We start from the raw sequence: 18,171 nt of genomic DNA on the forward strand, positions 1-18,171 counted from the left end.
CAAGCAGCTCATTGGCTGGCTAGGTGTGCCACAAGCCAATCACAATCACTTGACCGGAAAGGCATGCAGTGTTGCCAGATTGAGCGGTGTTAAGTGCTTTTTGGCTGGTTTTGAACATGTTTTGGGGTGGAAAACGTTAGCAATATCTGGCAACACTGAAGGCATCTGCTTGGGCGGAAGCCTTCTGCGGCAGTTACACTTTGACACGTGAACAATGTTTCACTATAAAAATTCCGTAATTTCCATCTGTTTTCTGCGATCACAGAAAATCATTGGCCTGATGAGAGTGAGACAGTGAGAGAGCCACCCCTATACCCCCCCCCCAAAAAAAAAATCTTAACGGATTTACACGATTTGGAAAAATGACTTTCAGAACCGAAAAAACAGAGCTTCTGGCTCAACAGTATTATTTTGAGAAATAAAACAATCTTTGGATATGCATTTGCTCATTTTTGCATACATATTACTCATTCTCTGCAGTGGTCTGAATTATTTATTAAATAGTTAATGTAAGTAAGTAAATGTTAAGTCAAATTTACTACTTTAAAAAAACATTTAAAAAAAAATCGTGGGTGTATTGAATCGTGGGTCAAAAATCGCGATTCGAATCGTGAGTTGAGTGCATCGTTACAGCGCATACACACACACACACACACACACACACACACACACAGGAAAGCTAAGATGACTTAAGATTATAGCATGAGATAGAGATAAGGAGATGACACACATCACCTTTGAACATTTGATGAATATATGACGTGACTGTTGGGTGGCGGAATGTCCTGGGTTACAGAAACACACACTTGGTCTTTGTCTATCTATCTCTCATCTGTCAAGCAGTCATGGCATTTGCAACATGCACATCACCTTTGAACATTTGATGAATATGACATGTGACTGTTTTGTTGGGTGGCGGAATGTCCTGGGTTGCAGAACCACATGTGCGAGGGCCCATCCAGGCCGCTAGCAGCTTTAATTAGGGCCCAAACATCGTTCGGTGCGAAGACCCTATTGTTTTTCGAAGGGTTATTAGGGCCAGAGCACCATTCGGTGCGAAGACCCTATTGTTTTTCGAAGGATTATTCTTATTATTTTGCCGTGTTTGGCCTTATTTGAGGCATTTCCCATGCACGAAAACTCATGAAATTCGATACATCAGTCATTGTCCTTGTTACTCAGCCACAGACTTGCCCCCGGGCATGGCCCAGGGACTTCATAGCGCCCCTTTTTCCATTTCCCATTGAAATGAATGGGTAGAACTTTGGAATGCGTCATAAGGCCATTTGGAGTGAAATTACACATGGTCATTTTTAACGTACTCCTCCTAGATGGTTCATCAAATTCATGTCAAACTTGGCAAACATGATGCCAAGATATTGCTGAAGTTGAGTTGTGAAGGGATTTTTGATCTGTTGAAATATTATAATGTGCCAAGATATTGCTGAATGTTGAACTTGATATCTTGTAATACGATTCTGATGCATTGGTTCGTTTGCATCTGTTAACACGGACCACACGCAGTCTGTATGCTACAATGTAACTATTTAACTGCCTGGTGCGGACCAAATAATCGAACAGACACACGCGCACACAATAATAGTGACCTAGCATTGTGCGTTTTGTTGCAGACAAAATGCACAATGATTTTTGATATTGTAATATGTTGAAATATTAGACAATTCCCCTGCAGGGAAATTGCAGGAGTGATGCAGTGGCAGTAGCAGTCGCTATTGCAGGAGTTGTACTATATTGTGTGAATGTGTGACTTGCTATGATGCTACGATGCTATGATAGTGTGTGTTGAAGTGTGCCAAGGTAGGGAATTTTTAATCACTTGGTTGGCTGATGAGATTACGTTGCTTGGATGCTATATGATGCTAACATGCTACGATGCTATGATATTATGATGCTAACATGCTACGATGCTATGGTATTATGATGTTAACATGCTACAATGCTATGGTATTATGATGCTAACATGCTACGATGCTATGGTGTTATGATGCTAACATGCTACAATGCTATGATATTATGATGCTAACATGCTACGATGCTATGATACTACGTTGCTTAGATGCTATGATACTACGTTTAGATGCTATGATGAAATTTTGGCAACGCTAGTTGCCAAAATTTCACTTTTCTCCTCATCCTGTCTTTCTTCCATAATGAATTGTTGGTGACTTGCTATGATGCTACAATGCTATGATCACTACTGTTGCCAAAATTTTACCATAGCATAATAGCAAGTCACCAGCAATTCATTATGGATGAAAGACAGGATGAGGTGAAAAGTGAAATTTTGGCGACTAGCGTCAGCAAAATTTCATCATGGCATCATAGCAAGTCACCCCAAACTAAAATTGTAAGATAAGTAATAAAACCATAAACAGACATTTTGCAGCAGAGATTAGGTTTATTTTTCCATAAAACACAAGCAATCAAGGCATACAAAAACACCTGATGAGTCAGCAAAAATCAACAAAAGCAGGGAAGGTACTCACAGACCTGCCAACCTTTATGCATTTTGCGTAGCAGATACACATTTAGACATCAAACTACGCTGCTACGATTTAATACTTCAAAATATGCAAAAAGCCATTGATGGCTTTGAGTTCAAAGATGTTTAATATACCGGTTCAGCTGTCTGTGCATTCGCGCACTAGGCAACTCGTCTATGGGTGTAACTGCATTGACCAGCAACCTGTAGAGAAAAGAAGACTTGGACCAATAGCGCTAGTTTTAAACTCTTCAAATAGGCCTAAACTATGAGGCTAAGCGGAGAGCTGAGGAGCTGTCAAAACGAAAGTAACAAAATTGATTTTCATCCCTCTCGGCCGATCTTCATATTGTGACTGGTTTTACAAGGGAGGGCGATGCTAAACACCGTTTCGAAGGTAAATGGGCAGGGCAAGGGTATTGTGAATAAAGCAAGGACAACTGTCCTAACGTCATAGTTCAAAGCAGTGTTCCACCTTATCTGAAGGAAATATTTGTTCCAGCTTTTGATATTTGACCCAGGCTTCTCAATCCAAAAAATATTGCATAGCCTAGTGAAAATATAGTAGCCTACTGACGTTTCCATCCAGTCAACCGATAGACGCGTTAAAATCTTCTGAACTAGGCTACTCGTGCATGTGAGATTCAATGAGCAGCGCATAAAGTGTTTTCATGTAAGTGCGTGTGGTGGATGATGTTTGTGTATGTGCGTGCTTTGCAGTTAATAATACACATGACGTCAGATGAGGATACTGACAGAGGGAAGCAAATCTAAAAAGAAGTGAGTCTATGCCCCTCAGAAGTTCCTAACAAAGTATGAAGATCAATGGCCATGCCTCCACCCCTCTAAACTGCCTAATCATGCGTTTTGCACAGTGTGCAATTATGATTTTGACATTAGCCATCAAGGAAATACAGGCAATATTGGTAACATGTACATAGGCCATTATTTTTTCCAAATTGGGCCAAGTCAGTGAATATGAATATTATAAAGGCTATGTTATTGGATAGGCCAGAGTAGCCAATAATTTATTTTCAGTAAACTTTTCTGCAAGTGTTATCAGTTTGCATTTACTAAATATTAATATTGAAAAATGTATATTCATATAGGTACTCTGGAATATTTACTTTCGATGTTTAGTATAGCCTAGTTCAAAGTGTAGCGAGGAGCAACAGAATCCCTTTTACGGTCAAAACAAAATTTATGAAAAAAGGATTGTGTGTATGTGTATTTTGCAGACTGCCGGTGTCTGTTTTAAAAGACATAGGCTATAGCTCTTTGGTTTTTCTGTTATCTAGACAATATAATGCTACAAGTCAAAAGGGATATAGCATGCTATTTGGGATTCTTTGTTTATAATTCCCAATGTTTAAAGTGCCATTCCACCATTGGATGTATTCTTTGGCATAAAATACGACAACATGTATAAACGGTATCACTAGATAGAGAAATCTTTTAGCTTCAAAATATATCAAACATAATTTTTTGAGGACAAGTATATTAATTTTGCGACCAAAGTCACCTACCCTTTTAATTTCCGCGCGGTAGTGAAACGTGATGTCATCGGCAGGTTCCCCTTCTTGTGTACCATGTGACGTATCCTACCTCTTGGATTTGTCCTACCAAGCCTACTGCGCATGCGCGAAATCCAGGAGGGTAGGAAAATTCAACAGTAGTAGTGATGGGAATTTCGGCTCTTTTTCGGGAGCCGGCTCTTTTGGCTCTTCTTACTATAAGGAGCTGGCTCTTTCGGCTCCCAAACGGCTCCTGAGATTTTATTTGATTTAATTGCTGCAGTTAACTAGTAAATTAATTACATTATTATATTTTATCAATAGGATGTTTTCCATTGTATTTTTTAGTTTTTGTAGCCACTGTAAAGCTTTGTAAAGTATAGCAGTGTAACAATGTTCTAGCTATAGAAATAAAACTTACTTGCCAATTAAATTATTTTCTCACAAACATAATGCAAAACTGTGTTATATTACCAATATAAAATACACAGAAGACATCAACTGTTTATCCTTTATGGCTTTATTTCACACTCGACCTTGAACAAAATGCCACAAAATAAATTAAGTATAAATCAGGCCTAAGAAACTATGAAGCAAAGATGGAAATTATTTTAACAAACACAGAACAATGTGCAACAAAATATTTTATTAAATTAAATAGTATATAAAATAAGTATAAAAAGTATAAAGTACAGTGAACAAAAGTAAAAATTACAAAGTGTCAATAACAAACTATTTACATTAAGGCTGCACAAACTCCCAGAATAAGTCTTTAGTGGAGATTGGCATTGAGGAAAACCAAGTGTCTCAGCTTGGAAGGGCTGATTCTATTTCTCCTCTCGGTTATAATCCTATTGTTGTGGTCGTCTTGCCTTTGATCGCGCTAATGGAGAACCAGGTTTGGGAGGCGACTGCCCTGGCTAGTAGAAAGGCTCAATGGCTACTACAAACCACTAGCCACAGTGGCTAGTGAACTAAAAAGGTAGCCTAATGTCAAGCCCTTGATCATAATCAACCACACTTAGGTCAACTTCGGTAGTATCAAACATCAGAGATAACATGTCATACAAGTGCCATGATAAACAGACTAGGCTGCTTTGTGGTTTTACATTTTACTCTCAGCTCATGTATCGGGTTAAGGAAAGCTCACCTGTGTAATGTTCTTCCGAGAGGAGCTTTGAGGGGCTCCAGGACTAGCCGAGCTTGGACGTCCCTTTATTTTGTGTGGCGTTTTGGATGGCGTTGGCTCTCGTGGTCTTTTTTCTGTGGGGGCTTCAGACGTGGCTCCGGTGGCTCCCGCAAACTCGCTCTCCCATTGTCGAAAAACAGGCAGGTCCCGTTCGAGCCGCGTGAGAGTACTAACATACCTTGGACACATCCTCTCTGACTTTCCGATGTCCTGGGGAAACCGTGAGGCCAATGTTCTCGAGTCGTTCCACTATCGACTGCGGCTTTGTCCTTCTTTCAAATAAGACACTACAATGCGAATACACACCTGCCACTCGCATGTTAACTTTACATGTTCGACAAAAGTAGTTTCTCCATTTCTGCTCGTGTTCTTATCGTCCTTTCTCTTCAGCTCCTCCTTCCTGTTACTCAAGCAGTTTCCATCGCGTCACATACGTCAGAGGAAAGAGTGATGTGATTGGTTTAAGCTTCGTCACAGCCTTTTCTGGCTTCGACCAGTAGCAAACTGAGGCATTTTAGGGAGGCGGGTCAACCACGCGCTTTGGGAAACAGTTGGGCTTAATATCTATGCCAGACCAATGCTCGCAGAGCTTTGAAGTTGTTAGCCAGACTACAAATCCTGTGCCCTAAAGAAAATTATGCTTTGTGTTAGTCATGTCAGTCTACTGTATTTTCTGTGGGAATAGCAAGGCCAACGGGCCAAAATCAAACTCGGGGCCAATGGGCCAAAAATGAATAGGTCCTTAACCTTTTAAGGCTGAAAGATTTTTTTGATATTCCATAGAAATTAATGTGTTCTATTAAATGTAATGTACTTTATGGAGTCAAATATCCTCTAGAACCTTTGTCCTCTTCAGCCTTAAAGGTTGAGCATGGACCAACTGTTATGATGGCCAAACTGGCAACAGATGACCAAACGGTCAAGAACAAATATTTTTAGGGCCACCTTCATCTTGGGTGGAAGCTTAACAGGGCTCGACTCCAATTTTGTGGCAAACCTTATTACTGATGGTCTTGGGATTTGGAGTGGGTGTGCGCTTTGTCGAGGGCTTGGGATTTGGAGTGGGCTTGGTTGAGGGCTCGGGCTTCGGCTCACTTCCCTTGCAGGCCTCCGATATGGCTTGATATGGTCAATGCTGTATGTTGTTCGCAAGGTTTTTCCATCAGATCGGAGAGTGACCTTTCCCAATGATGTCTTCTATCACATAGGGACCAGTAAAGTCGGGTTGAAGTCTTCCGCCTTTCCTCCCACGCTTTCTCACGTTAAGAAGAACTTCATCCCGTGCCTTGTACTGGACCTCCTTTTTTTTTTTTGAAGTCTTTTTGCATATCTAGCCATTTGTGTCTCCTGCCCCCTTCTAACATTCTCTTTGACAGACTGGCAATGTGATTGTTGAAATCTAGATATTTTTTTTAACAATTACAATATGAAGAAAAATCTGATTCACTTCATGAATTTCCGTTACCTTGTAATATTTGGAAGGAATAGCCTATATGCAAATACATTTTTTTTTTTTTTTTTTAAAACAAATTGCACGTGAGGTGCAATGTGAAAGAGCTAAAGCCACAACAGATTATTTTCATGCCATAGTTTTTCCAATAATGGAAAAATGAAAAAATATTTCCAATAATGTCTGCGTACCACATCAAATGCAGAAGCAGTTGATTCAGAAAATACTGCAAAAGTATTTGTACTATGGTGACATACAAATATTTGCAATGACTAATATACACACACTACATTTAACTACATCACTGCATTTAATTACATCTCAGTGATAGTATAGTGAAGACACCACTCACCGGCAACTCGGCTGGCACCTCCACTGGGAAACGGGCTTCCCTTTCGTACATTAGTTTAAATGGGGTATATTTCGTGGTTGTGTGAACCTTTGACCTTAATGAAAAGAGCGTGGTGTCCAAGGTGTCCCAGTTGGTTTGCTCCTCATTCACTAGTTTCCTAAGGGCTCAAAATGCAGGCATGGTAAAGCACAAAAAATTGGTCAGATTGTTTTGAAAGTCATCTATCTATTAAAGTGGCTACTTTGATTAGTCAAAAGTTTAGAATATATTTTGGTCTATTCTGTATGTAGCATTGATTCCACAATTACGTTTTTCAATTTCAAGTTGCTTGTATGCATTCATTTCTGAGAGCGATGCCACAATGAACTGATTTTAAACTGAAACAGAACAAGCTAAAGTGTCAGTTAAAAAGTGTGGTGGGGGTACAGTGTGGTGTTCTAGAACTTTTGACCGGTAGTGTATGACAATGATAGCGCGCACCTTTTTTTTTTTTTTTTTTTTTATATTTTGTTTTTTCGTCTAGGCCATTTGTATGTGGGTGGTAGGCCGCTGTTACAGATCGCTCAATGTGAAGTAATTCACGCAGTCCTGTATTGAGCTTCAAAATACAATTGAAACTAATTAGAAATTAACTCACTCGTAGACATGGATATATGCTAGGCAGACTATTTGACACCACTGAGGCAGATGGTCGTCCTTTTCCAAAGATGACTAATTATGATTAGTGAGCTTACTTCATTGACGAACTCTCTGCCTTGATCTGATGGTATTCGCAATGGGCAGCCATGTCTGTACACCATCCTGACCAGCTTCTCTGCAACCTCAGCAGCCGACTTGCTCTTCAGTGGGTAAGCCTCAACCCACTTAGAAAAGTAGTCAGTTGCTGTCAGTATACTGTATATTGGAAGCTACTTTGTGTCTTGGGCAGGGGACCAGTGAGGTCTATGCCCACAAGTTCCCATACAGCTGACACCTGATATGGAAATAAAGTAGCCCCAGTATGTATGTATATAATCATTTTTATAGTATGCATAGTGCCAATGTAATGTAGCCATTTTATTACCATGATGCACTGCAGAGGTTGCACCGCTGTAAGGGGCTTGCCCACTTTCTGACACTGGTCACATTCCTGGATCTTAAACACATACGGTGCAATTGGTGTTCACAGCTGCTCCCAAGGTCCTGATTACTGCTTTCCATTTAATTTCAGCAACAAACAGTAATACATACCCATTTTTCAATGTCTACGGACATCCCAAACCAGTAAAACCTTGACGCTAAGGCACTTCGGGTTTTGTGTATTCCTGTGTGCCCTCCCATGGGCGAGGCATGGAACTCCTCAAATATACTCCTGGCCTATTCTTTTCCATGAATTGCTCTCCTGGTGCCAAAAAGAGCTCTCCATCTACATTAAAATGATAATTATAATTAGAAGAATTACAATGAAATTAATCACTAATGCATTGTACTACATATCAAATTTATTACAATTTTATGGAAACTACTGACCTCTCAAAGTGAATTTGGAGGCATACCTCCTAAGATCCTGCCGCTGCATTTGATCATAGTCTTTGGGGTATGACCCCAAAGACAGCAACCCATGTATTTCGTCGTACTTGGCCTCCATACCTACAAAGACAGTTGCGCATAAACTTTTGGTACAGTCAGAAAAAAAAAAACTGGTGTGTTGAGTACTGCAGGGTGTAAATCCTTTTTCTTAATGCTCCTCAAAACAGAGCTGAGATACTCTATCTAGACTGATGCATTAAAATGGATGGTGCTTGATTGCCAGTTTTGCAAAAGCCAATCAAGTAAATGACGACACATGACATGCTGTATGCTTACAATTAACCTTACAAACGAAATGTCATGGCATTATTCTTCACATGTTTGATTGCATTTGGCCATTATGATGTGATCTTACGAGCAGAAATTTGCTGTCTTTGCAGCAGAGTAGAATGTTCCAAACAGCAGACTTATCTCATAAAGCGTTTTGTGTCCATGTTGGAGCATTCCGCGTGTTGGTTCAATGCATTATCTTGTTACCATGTGGAAGGCAACGCGTTTGAGAAGTAGCCTACTTTGTCACGTTACCAACCTGGCGCAAGCTAGCTTTTCTCGCGGTTGATAGAAAATTCTGTTGCTAGACGGAAAAATGCTAAGTCTTGTAGACCACGCGGTAGGGGTGTGAATCTTTCACCCACATAACGGTTCGATTCGATCTCGATTCCCAGGCTACGGTTCGATTCAGGGACGATTCATTAAAAACATTTCAGCGATTCGGTGCGATCCGGTTCGATTCGATTACAAGTTGACAATTGACTAACTCCAAGGCGTTTTGGTAATAAAAAAAGAGAAAAACAGAAGTGAATCTTCAAAACAACTTTTCTTTATTCAGTATTCAAACAATTTAAACTTCAAACTCTTTCCTTTATATGTTATTATAAGTACAGGCAAATAGGTAAATTATAATTTTAAAAATTAGAATAATAAGAATAATTTGGAAGCTTAAAAAATGCTCAACTGAAAAACTTTTTTGCCGTCTTAAAAGAAAATAAAAATCAATGCTTCAAAACAAGAAAAGCAGTCCATTTGTTTTCAGTGCATTGTGTGTGTGTATGTGTCCTCACCTCCTCTCCTTTCCTCCCCTCTTCTTCTCTCCATTCCACTTCTTACTTTCTCTTCTCCCCTCCTTTCCTCACCTCAACTCCTCTCCTCAGCTTTCCTCCCTTCTTCCTCACCTCCTCTCCTTTCCTCGTCTCTCCTCCACTCCACTCTAATCCACTCCACTCCTCATTGCCTCACCTCCTCCCCTCCCTTCTCCACTCCTCTTACTTTCTCTTCTCCCCTGCTTCCCTCACCTCCTCTCCTCACCTCAAAAGTAGTCCATTTGTTTTCAGTGCAGTGTGTGTGTGTGTCTGTGTGTGTGCGTCCTCACCTCCTCTCCTCCCCTCTTCTCCTCTCCATTCCACTCCTCTCGCTTTCTCTTCTCCCCTCCTTTCCTCACCTCACCTTTCCTCCCCTCCTCTCCTTTCCTCGTCTCTCCTCCTCTCCAATCCACTCCACTCCTCATTTCCTCACCACCTCCTCTTACTTTCTCTTCTCCCCTCCTTCTCTCTCCTCTCCGCTTCCTCACCTTTGCTCATCTCTCTTCCTCTCCTCTCTTCTTCTCCTCTCCTATCCTGTCATTTTATAAGTCTCCTTCAAGTAAAAAAAAACAATTGTTCAAACTGCAATAGGTGTGTGTGTGTGTCACCCCTGTTTACATTGCACAACTCAAGAGCTCATTCATGCAGGGCAAGATTCTTTTTGAGGAAAATCAACTGGTCAACATGGTCGTGTCTGAGAACACTGCGTTGCACTGAAATGATATCTCCTGCTGTACTAAAAACTCTCTCTGATGCTACGCTGGTTGCTGGTATACAGAGGTACCTTTTAGCAAGAGATGACAGCATTGGGAGGTCTGATTGTCTCTTCCACCACTGCAGTGGGTTGTCTTTGAGGGGCAATGGATCACGCTCTCTGTACCTCAACACTTCTTCACTGGCCCTCTTCGCAGGTGAAGATTTTGTTGTTTCCTTCACTTCAAAGGTCTCTCCAAACAGTAGGTCCAGCGCTGTACTTTTTCTTTTCTTCTTACAGGGAACCTGGTCCTCATCTGAAGGAGACATACCAATAATTACTGGTGTTTTGTGAATTACGGTCTCTTTTGCCTTATCTTACCAACAAATGTGTAACCTGCTTTAAACTGCTTAGTCAGAGGGAAAAGTAGAGGCAGGCATATGGTTGCTGATGTAATTAAATAACACTATAGACATGATCGTACATATACACTACTTCATCTACAGTACAAAATGAGGTAGATACACTAAGCCTACTTCGACAACTCTCACATCCTATTCAGCTTAACAACTGACCTCTCTGTGCATCCTGGATCTGGGAACAAATGTGTTCCTCGTTGCCTTGTCCAGGGCCTGTGAGCAGATCTGTCTGTCTGGCTCCTTGGTCTGGCTGTGATTCTTCTTCCTATTAATGAAAATATGACAACGACAGCAACATTACTTAACTTAACCTAGCTACACTTTAACTTAACATAACAGAATAATATAGAATAATATAAAAATGTCATGGTTATTTTTTTTTTCAATCATTCTTACCTCGTGAATAAGTGCAGCTTCAACAGAAAGGCTGGTGAAGATCCTCTCTGCGTCATGGTCACTGAGAAAAGGCAATGCCTTGAAGCGTGGGTCTAGAGCTGATGCTGTGTGCAGGAGTCCAGAGACATCTGCATATCGCTTCCCAAAGTCATTGTTGAAGGCCTTCTTCATTTCCACAATGAGCGGTGGATCTTCATCACTGGGCTGAAAGTGATTTTCCAGCTTGGCCTTGAGTGGGGCAATCATTGAGATTGTTGGCTGCTCCTCTTCACACAGGACAGTGGTCATCACTTTCACTGGAGCCATCAGTTTCACGATATCTTCACAGTTGCAGATGTCTCTCTCATTTAGTGTGTTCACCTCTTCTCCCTTTCTGAGCTCCCTGGACATGAGAGTGGCAAACACTGCTGGCTGCTGTTCCAAGAAACGCTGCAACATGTCGAGGGAACTATTCCAGCGGGTGCACACATCCTGTATGAGCTTGTGGTTTGGCAAGGAGAGGAGTTGTTGTTTCTCACGGAGAATTTCGGCACCTCTAATGTTGCGATGCAAAAATCCAACCACCCTTCTAACTCTCCCGAGTAACCGTGCAGCAATGTCGACGTGAAAAGCCTTCTGGGAAGCCAGGTTTAATGTATGTGCAAAGCACGTAAGGTGCGGGCTCATTTCACTTTCAGCTCCAGCTACGATCATATTTCTGGCGTTGTCAGTTACAAGAGCGGGGTGTTTATCAGAAATGTTCCAGTCAGCACATGCATCCTTAAGTAAAGCGCCAATGTTTCTTCCCGTGTGACTGTCATTGAAAACTCTCGTTTGCAAGACATGATTTCTCAATTCCCAGTCTGGAGAAATATGATGTGCCGTTATAGTCACGTACGAGTTAGTTGCGCATGAAGTCCAGGCGTCGGTGGTAAGTGCCACTCTCTCCGCATCGATAAGTTCTTCTTCTTTATTTTGTTGTACATTTCAGGCACACACTTCTCGGCAAAATGCTGCCTGGACGGTATCTTGTACCTCGGCTCGACTGTTTTCATCAAGTCCCGAAAGCCTCCATTTTCCACTACACTGTACGGTCGCAAGTCTTTTGCTATGAAGCGTGCGATGGATTCAGTTATTGCCTTGGACCTTGCCGAGTCATGGCTGAATTGTGGTTGGAAGAAAGTTTGAATTTTCTGCCCATTTTCCTGGCCACTTGTATCCGTCTTAGACGTGCTAGCCCCACTACTAGCTTCGTGTGCATCGCTCACGCCATGTCGTCTTGCCAGGTGATTACTAAGGTTAGTTGTGCTTCCAGTGTATTTAAAGGCTGCTCTGCAAAGTTTGCATATCGCGTGGGTTTTATCGAGCTTTCCGTCCTCCTTCTTTAAGAAACCAAATGACTTCCAAACCTTTGACTTGAGTTTTGTTGAATTGTAAATCTCATCCGCGTTCTCCGTCATGTTGCTATCAAAGCTAGACTACTACACCGACTAACGTCATGGGTAAAGGGGTCAACACTGGAGTCTCACGAGAGTTCACGCACCAGTAGCAGCTCTTTTTCTGCTAGTATAGGCACAGCCCCGAGATTTTAATAGAACGCGCATTACAAAGCTTGGCGGCAACGTTAGAATATATTTATGCACTGGAGGCAGCGTTTATGCATAGGACAGGGCACAACTTGAATGCAAAACCGATGCATGGTCATAAATCCGGGCTATCGAACTGTTCTTAATGCATCCGAACCGATCTGGGCGTCATGGGCCGATTCACTCGTATCTTATAAGTTACAGAACGATAACCGATGCAAAACCGGGTATCTTTACACCACTACCACGCGGAAATATGCAAAAGCGTCGGAGACAAACGCGAAGATGGTTAAAATTGGCGTTGTATTTATTAACACACTCATGATGCCATGTTGCAGCCAACAGAACTTTTATTGATGCTAGCTATCAAACGATGGCTTGGCTGTACTTACACTGCGTGACAGACGTGTACAGTTTGTACAGACAGGTTTTTTATAATTCAAAAGCCAATGTGAAATAGTTGAGTCTGTCAATGACTCAAACAAGACTGATGCAACGGTTAGAAATCAGCATTGTTAGATTAAGTAGGAAAGATTGAACGCTCACCTTGAGCTTTGAGCACACCTTGCCTGCTGATCTGTAGGATGAATATGCCCAAAAGCCAAGAAATGGCGTGTTGTGCGCAGTGGGGCTTTGAAGGACGAGTAGGGTGTAGAGCAACTACAACAGCTGATCAGATAGGTCAGAAGTTGAAGCGCTTTGGTCCGTGTGTCGGACATTAAGTACCTTTTGTAAAAGTTTTGCAAATGTTGCAGTCAGCATTTAAAATGCTAACTTAAAGGTTTTGTACAAGTTTCAGTTGATTAAACGGTCATTTTATTAAGTGTGTCTGCTTTTGTAATAAAGTACTGAAAGAAAAGGCAAACAGCATTGCGATTTCTTATCCATCCATATATATAAAAAAAAATCCCTCCCTCCCGACTGAATTTTTTTGCTCACCCGGTGGACAGGAAACGGATTTTTTTTTTTAAGGATGGCCAGATGTGCAGCTTAAAGTGCCTGTTAAGTGTATGTTACCTTGTCAGATTTGTATGGCTCTTTTGTCAGAACTGTTTGCCACAAGCTGCTGTTGGACCTTTCCTTGAAGTTGTGGCTGACCATGGTTTTCATGTTCTACCACCCCCTGACACAGCATCCATCTGGCATCCAGAGCTACAGAGAGAAAAACATGGGCTTGTCACTCATCTGTTTCAGAACTTTACTGATCAGAGCCATGATATATTAGACATCAACATGCCTGTTAAGAACGTGACCGAAATGCTCTATTAAGGCCTCCAATTGAGCATTGCCATAATCAGCCAGTTCAGTGCTGTTCTCAGGCCACGCGTCTCATCTTCCGCTTATCCGGGACCGGGTCGCGGAGGCAGCAGTCTAAGCATGGAAGCCCAAACTTCCCTTTCCCCAGACACCTCGGCCAGCTCCTCGGGAAGAACACCGAGGCGTTCCCAGGCCAGCCGAGAGACATAGTCCCTCCAGCGTGTCCTGGGTCTTCCCCAGGGCTTCCTCCCAGGGGGACATGCCTGGAACACCTCCCCAGGGAGGCGTCCAGGAGGCATCCGAAAAAGATGCCTGAGCCACTTCAGCTGATTCCTCTCGATGTGGAGGAGCAGCGGCTCTACTCCGAGCTCCTCCCGAGTGACTGCTTCTCACCCTATCTCTAAGGGAGCACCCAGCCACCCTGTGAAGGAAACTCATTTCTGCCGCTTGTATCCGCGATCTTGTTCTTTCGGTCATTACCCAAAGCTCATGACCATAGGTGAGAGTCGGAATGTAGATCGAGTGGTAAATTGAGAGCTTCACCTTTTGGCTCAGCTCCTTCACCACGACAGACCGGTAAAGCGACCAGGACAAAAACCACATTGTTCCTCCTGGATCCGAGGTTCGACTATTGGTTGAATTCTCCTCTCCAGTACCCTGGAGTAAACCTTCCCTGGGAGGCTGAGAAGTGTGATTTTCCCCTATAATTGGAGCACACTCTCCGGTCCCCTTTCTTAAAAAGAGGGACCACCACCCCAGTCTGCCACTCCAGAGGCATTGTCCCTGACCACCACGCGATGTTGCAGAGGTGTGTCAACCAAGACAGCCCCACAACATCCAGAGACTTGAGATACTCAGGGTGGATCTCATCCACCCCTGGTGCCTTGCCACTGAGGAGCTTGCAAACCACCTCAGTGACTTCGGCTTGGGTAATGGACGAGTCCACCTCTGAGTCATCAGCCTCAGTCTCCTCAATGGAAGAAATGACAGTGGGATTGAGGAGATCCTCAAAGTATTCCTTCCACCTCTCGACAATGTCCCCAGTCGAGGTCAACAGCTCCCCACCCGCACTGTAAACAGTGTTAGCAGAGTACTGCTTCCCCTTCCTGAGGCGCCGGACGGTTTGCCAGAATTTCTTTGAGGCTGACCAATAGTCCTTCTCCATGGCCTCCCCGAACTCCTCCCAGTTCCGAGTTTTTGCCTCCGTAACTGCCAGAGCTGCAGCACGCCTGGCCTGCCGATACCCATCAGCTGCCTCGGGAGTCCCGGAGGTCAACATGGCCCGATAGGACTCCTTCAGCTTGATGGCGTCCCTTACTTCCGGTGTCCACCACCGGGTTCGGGGATTGCCGCCACGACAGGCACCGGAGACCTTGCGGCCACAGCTCCGAGCAGCTGCGTCCACAATGGAGGTAGAGAACATGGTCCACTCAGACTCAATGTCCCCCGCCTCCCTCAGAAGCTGGGAAAAGCTCTCCCGGAGGTGGGAGTTAAAGACCTCCCCAACAGAGTGCTCGGCCAGACGTTCCCAGCAGACCCTCACCATACATTTGGGCCTGCCAGGTCTGTCCAGCTTCCTCCTCCGCCAGCGGATCCAACTCGCCACCAGGTGGTGATCAGTTGACAGCTCAGCCCCTCTCTTCACCCGAGTGTCCAAGACATAGGGCCGGAGATCAGATGAAACGACTATAAAGTCGATCATTGACCTCCGATCTAAGGTGTCCTGGTGCCACGTGCACTTATGGGCACCCCTATGCTCGAACATGGTGTTCGTTATGGACAAACCGTGACTAGCACAGAAGTCCAATAACAAAACACCACTCGGGTTCAGATCGGGGAGGCTGTTCCTCCCAACCACACCCTTCCAGGTGTCGCTGTCGTTGCCCACGTGAGCATTGAAGTCCCCCAGTAGCACAATGGAGTCCCCAGTCTAGCACCCCTCAGTACCTCTCCCAGGGACCCCAAGAAGGCCAGATACTCTATACTGCTATTTGGCCCGTAGGCACAAACAGCAAGAGCCCTCTCCCCAATCCGAAGGCGCAGACAGGCGACCCTCTCGTTCACTGGGGTAAACTCCAACACATGGCGGCTGAGCTGGGGAGCTATAAGCAAGCCCACACCAGCCCGCCGCCGCTCACCACGGGCGACTCCAGAGAAGTGGAAAGTCCAGCCCCTCTCGAGGAGCTGGGTTCCGGAGCCTAAGCTGTGCGTGGAGGTGAGCCCGACTATCTCTAGCCGGTACCTCTCAATCTCCCGCACAAGCTCAGGCTCTTTCCCCCCCAGCGAAGTGACATTTGAGCAATTCCAGCGTTATGGATGTGACATTTGGACTCAAAATGGCAACAACTGACCTAGCTAATTTTTATTCCTTTCCAGTATTTTAAAATTTGTTGTATATTTTTAAGACCTCTCATATTGGAGAAGTCATGGGAAAAAAAGAATTCCTATAGTACATTTAGAACTCTAGAAAATGCCAAAAAAGACATGCGTTATGGATGTGACGGAAAAAATACCCCATTTCCAGGGTGACTACACATATTCATCAAACTGTGAAATTGCAAACATAATATCCAAATGCAGGCATGCATTTAATAAAGGAGTCTTAGCTGAAAATAAAAAAAAGCCTTTGTTTAAAATATTTTCTATTTCAAGCAGAGTCTAGGAAGAAAAAATCAGCGTTATGGATGTGACATAATTCCGTTATGGATGTGACGCATCTGAAATAGACATGGCATATGTTTAGAAAATCAGCAATTTAACCACCATAACCCTTTGAAAAACTCTCTAAATATCAGCTAAAACTATCAAAGTTCTTAAATAATATTTAGGATGGCTATTGTTTTGCTGTTTTGTAGATTTTAGCATTTCTGTGGCTTGTGGCAATAATATAGAATTGTACATGATCAAAGTTGATTTTAGCTTGGGGTTTACATTATAAGAAAGACTGACAGTGACATATTAGGTTGGTTACAAATTGGTTCAACTTATTCACATCTGTAAAATACAGGCCTAGGTGAGATCTCTGGGAGTGGTTTTGATGTATTACATGTTGCTTTATTTTTGCATGGTGAGGTTGACATTTACATGGAATTGCCCCATTCCATGTCCCAACAGCCAGCCGCTGTGTCCGGGGATCAGGTCGTCGAGGCCCCTGCCTTCAACTGCCACCCAATCCACACTGCACCAATCCCCTACTGCTACCTCTGTGGGTGGTGAACCCACAGGAGGTCGGGCCCACGTCACCTCTTGGGGCTGAGCCCGGCCGGGCCCCATGGGCAAAGGCCCGGCCACCAAGCGCTCTCATACGAGCCCCAACCCCGGGCCTGGCTCCAGGGTGGGGCCCTGGCTGTGTCATACCGGGCGACGTGACGGTCCTTTTTTTTTTTTTTTTTTTCTTCCCCCCTCCATAGGGGTTTTTGGTGAACTGCTCTTGGTCTGGCCGGTCACCTAGGACCTGTCTGCCTTGGGAAACCCTCACAGGGGCATAATGCCCCCGACAACATACAGTAGAAGCCATTCATTTGTTTGCCTGTTTCCATGCCCGCACCATGCTTGGTCCGTGCGGGGTTCGTGCGAGGGCCGTGCCCGTATCGTAATCCCCCACACATGTTGATGAAGCCTGGACTGGCAACGCCCCTTAAACACAGCTGCAGTACCATTTTTTTTCCACCGGTAAGAGCAGTGATTTGTGAAGTTGCATTGACAAGCCAGATCAATGTTTCTGAAGAGGATGGCAATAAACCAGAGTTTAAGTCCCGCTGAAAAGTGCAGTTTTCTCGCTTGCCATGTCCAAAACCTGACTTGAGCTGAGGCGATATTACACCAATATGGCGCATTGCTCTAAACGTTGGTATATCTGGGTTGTTATTCGTTTGTTCAATAATGCTGATTTGTTTACACTGAGTCCCGATGATTAACTATGCAATATTAGTTAGCTGTACGGCCTTGTAATGTCTGTCATTAATTTGTTAGACAGTTGATGTGGATTATTCAGGCATCGCGTGGGGAAAACAATACGAACATAAACACGTCTCAAAACGTCCATTTTAACATGTTCCAGGTTTCCTACAAAACTGGCATGACTTTCCCTTTGTGTTGGGCAATGTATCAACATCGGGTTATTTGAGTTGTTGCTCATTTTATTGGCAACTGTTTGCCTACATCTGGCGCTGAATCTAATCACT

The 18,171-nt window shown here is 43.5% G+C and overlaps 1 protein-coding gene and 1 long non-coding RNA gene across 2 annotated transcripts; both read right to left on the bottom strand.

The window, feature by feature from the left end:
- Window positions 1-7,911: 7,911 nt before the first annotated feature.
- On the bottom strand, window positions 7,912-8,395 carry LOC132899942 (uncharacterized). The gene is made up of 3 exons (XR_009656738.1): window positions 8,239-8,395; window positions 8,072-8,143; window positions 7,912-7,981 (listed from the first exon to the last, which is right to left on the bottom strand). It is a non-coding gene; the product is annotated as an uncharacterized LOC132899942 (long non-coding RNA).
- A 1,043-nt stretch (window positions 8,396-9,438) lies between these two features.
- On the bottom strand, window positions 9,439-11,842 carry LOC132899943 (E3 SUMO-protein ligase ZBED1-like). The gene is made up of 3 exons (XM_060941987.1): window positions 11,166-11,842; window positions 10,926-11,034; window positions 9,439-10,666 (listed from the first exon to the last, which is right to left on the bottom strand). Exons 1-3 carry the CDS (start codon window positions 11,829-11,831, stop codon window positions 10,293-10,295), a joined length of 1,149 nt encoding a protein of 382 aa, XP_060797970.1. The 5' UTR covers window positions 11,832-11,842; the 3' UTR covers window positions 9,439-10,292.
- Between the last annotated feature and the right edge of the window lie 6,329 nt (window positions 11,843-18,171).

Source organism: Neoarius graeffei, chromosome 16 (assembly GCF_027579695.1).
Source record: "Neoarius graeffei isolate fNeoGra1 chromosome 16, fNeoGra1.pri, whole genome shotgun sequence".
Lineage (NCBI taxonomy): Eukaryota > Metazoa > Chordata > Actinopteri > Siluriformes > Ariidae > Neoarius > Neoarius graeffei.

Bases quoted from the DNA above. Each gene is read 5' to 3' on its own strand.
- LOC132899943 (XM_060941987.1), bottom strand. From the start codon at position 11,831: ATGAGCCCGCACCTTACGTGCTTTGCACATACATTAAACCTGGCTTCC. The intron at 11,035-11,165 runs GTAAGAATGATT...TTTCATTAATAG, and splicing joins AAGCTGCACTTATTCACGAG to GAAGAAGAATCACAGCCAGA. The intron at 10,667-10,925 runs GTCAGTTGTTAA...TGTCTCCTTCAG, and splicing joins GATCCAGGATGCACAGAGAG to ATGAGGACCAGGTTCCCTGT.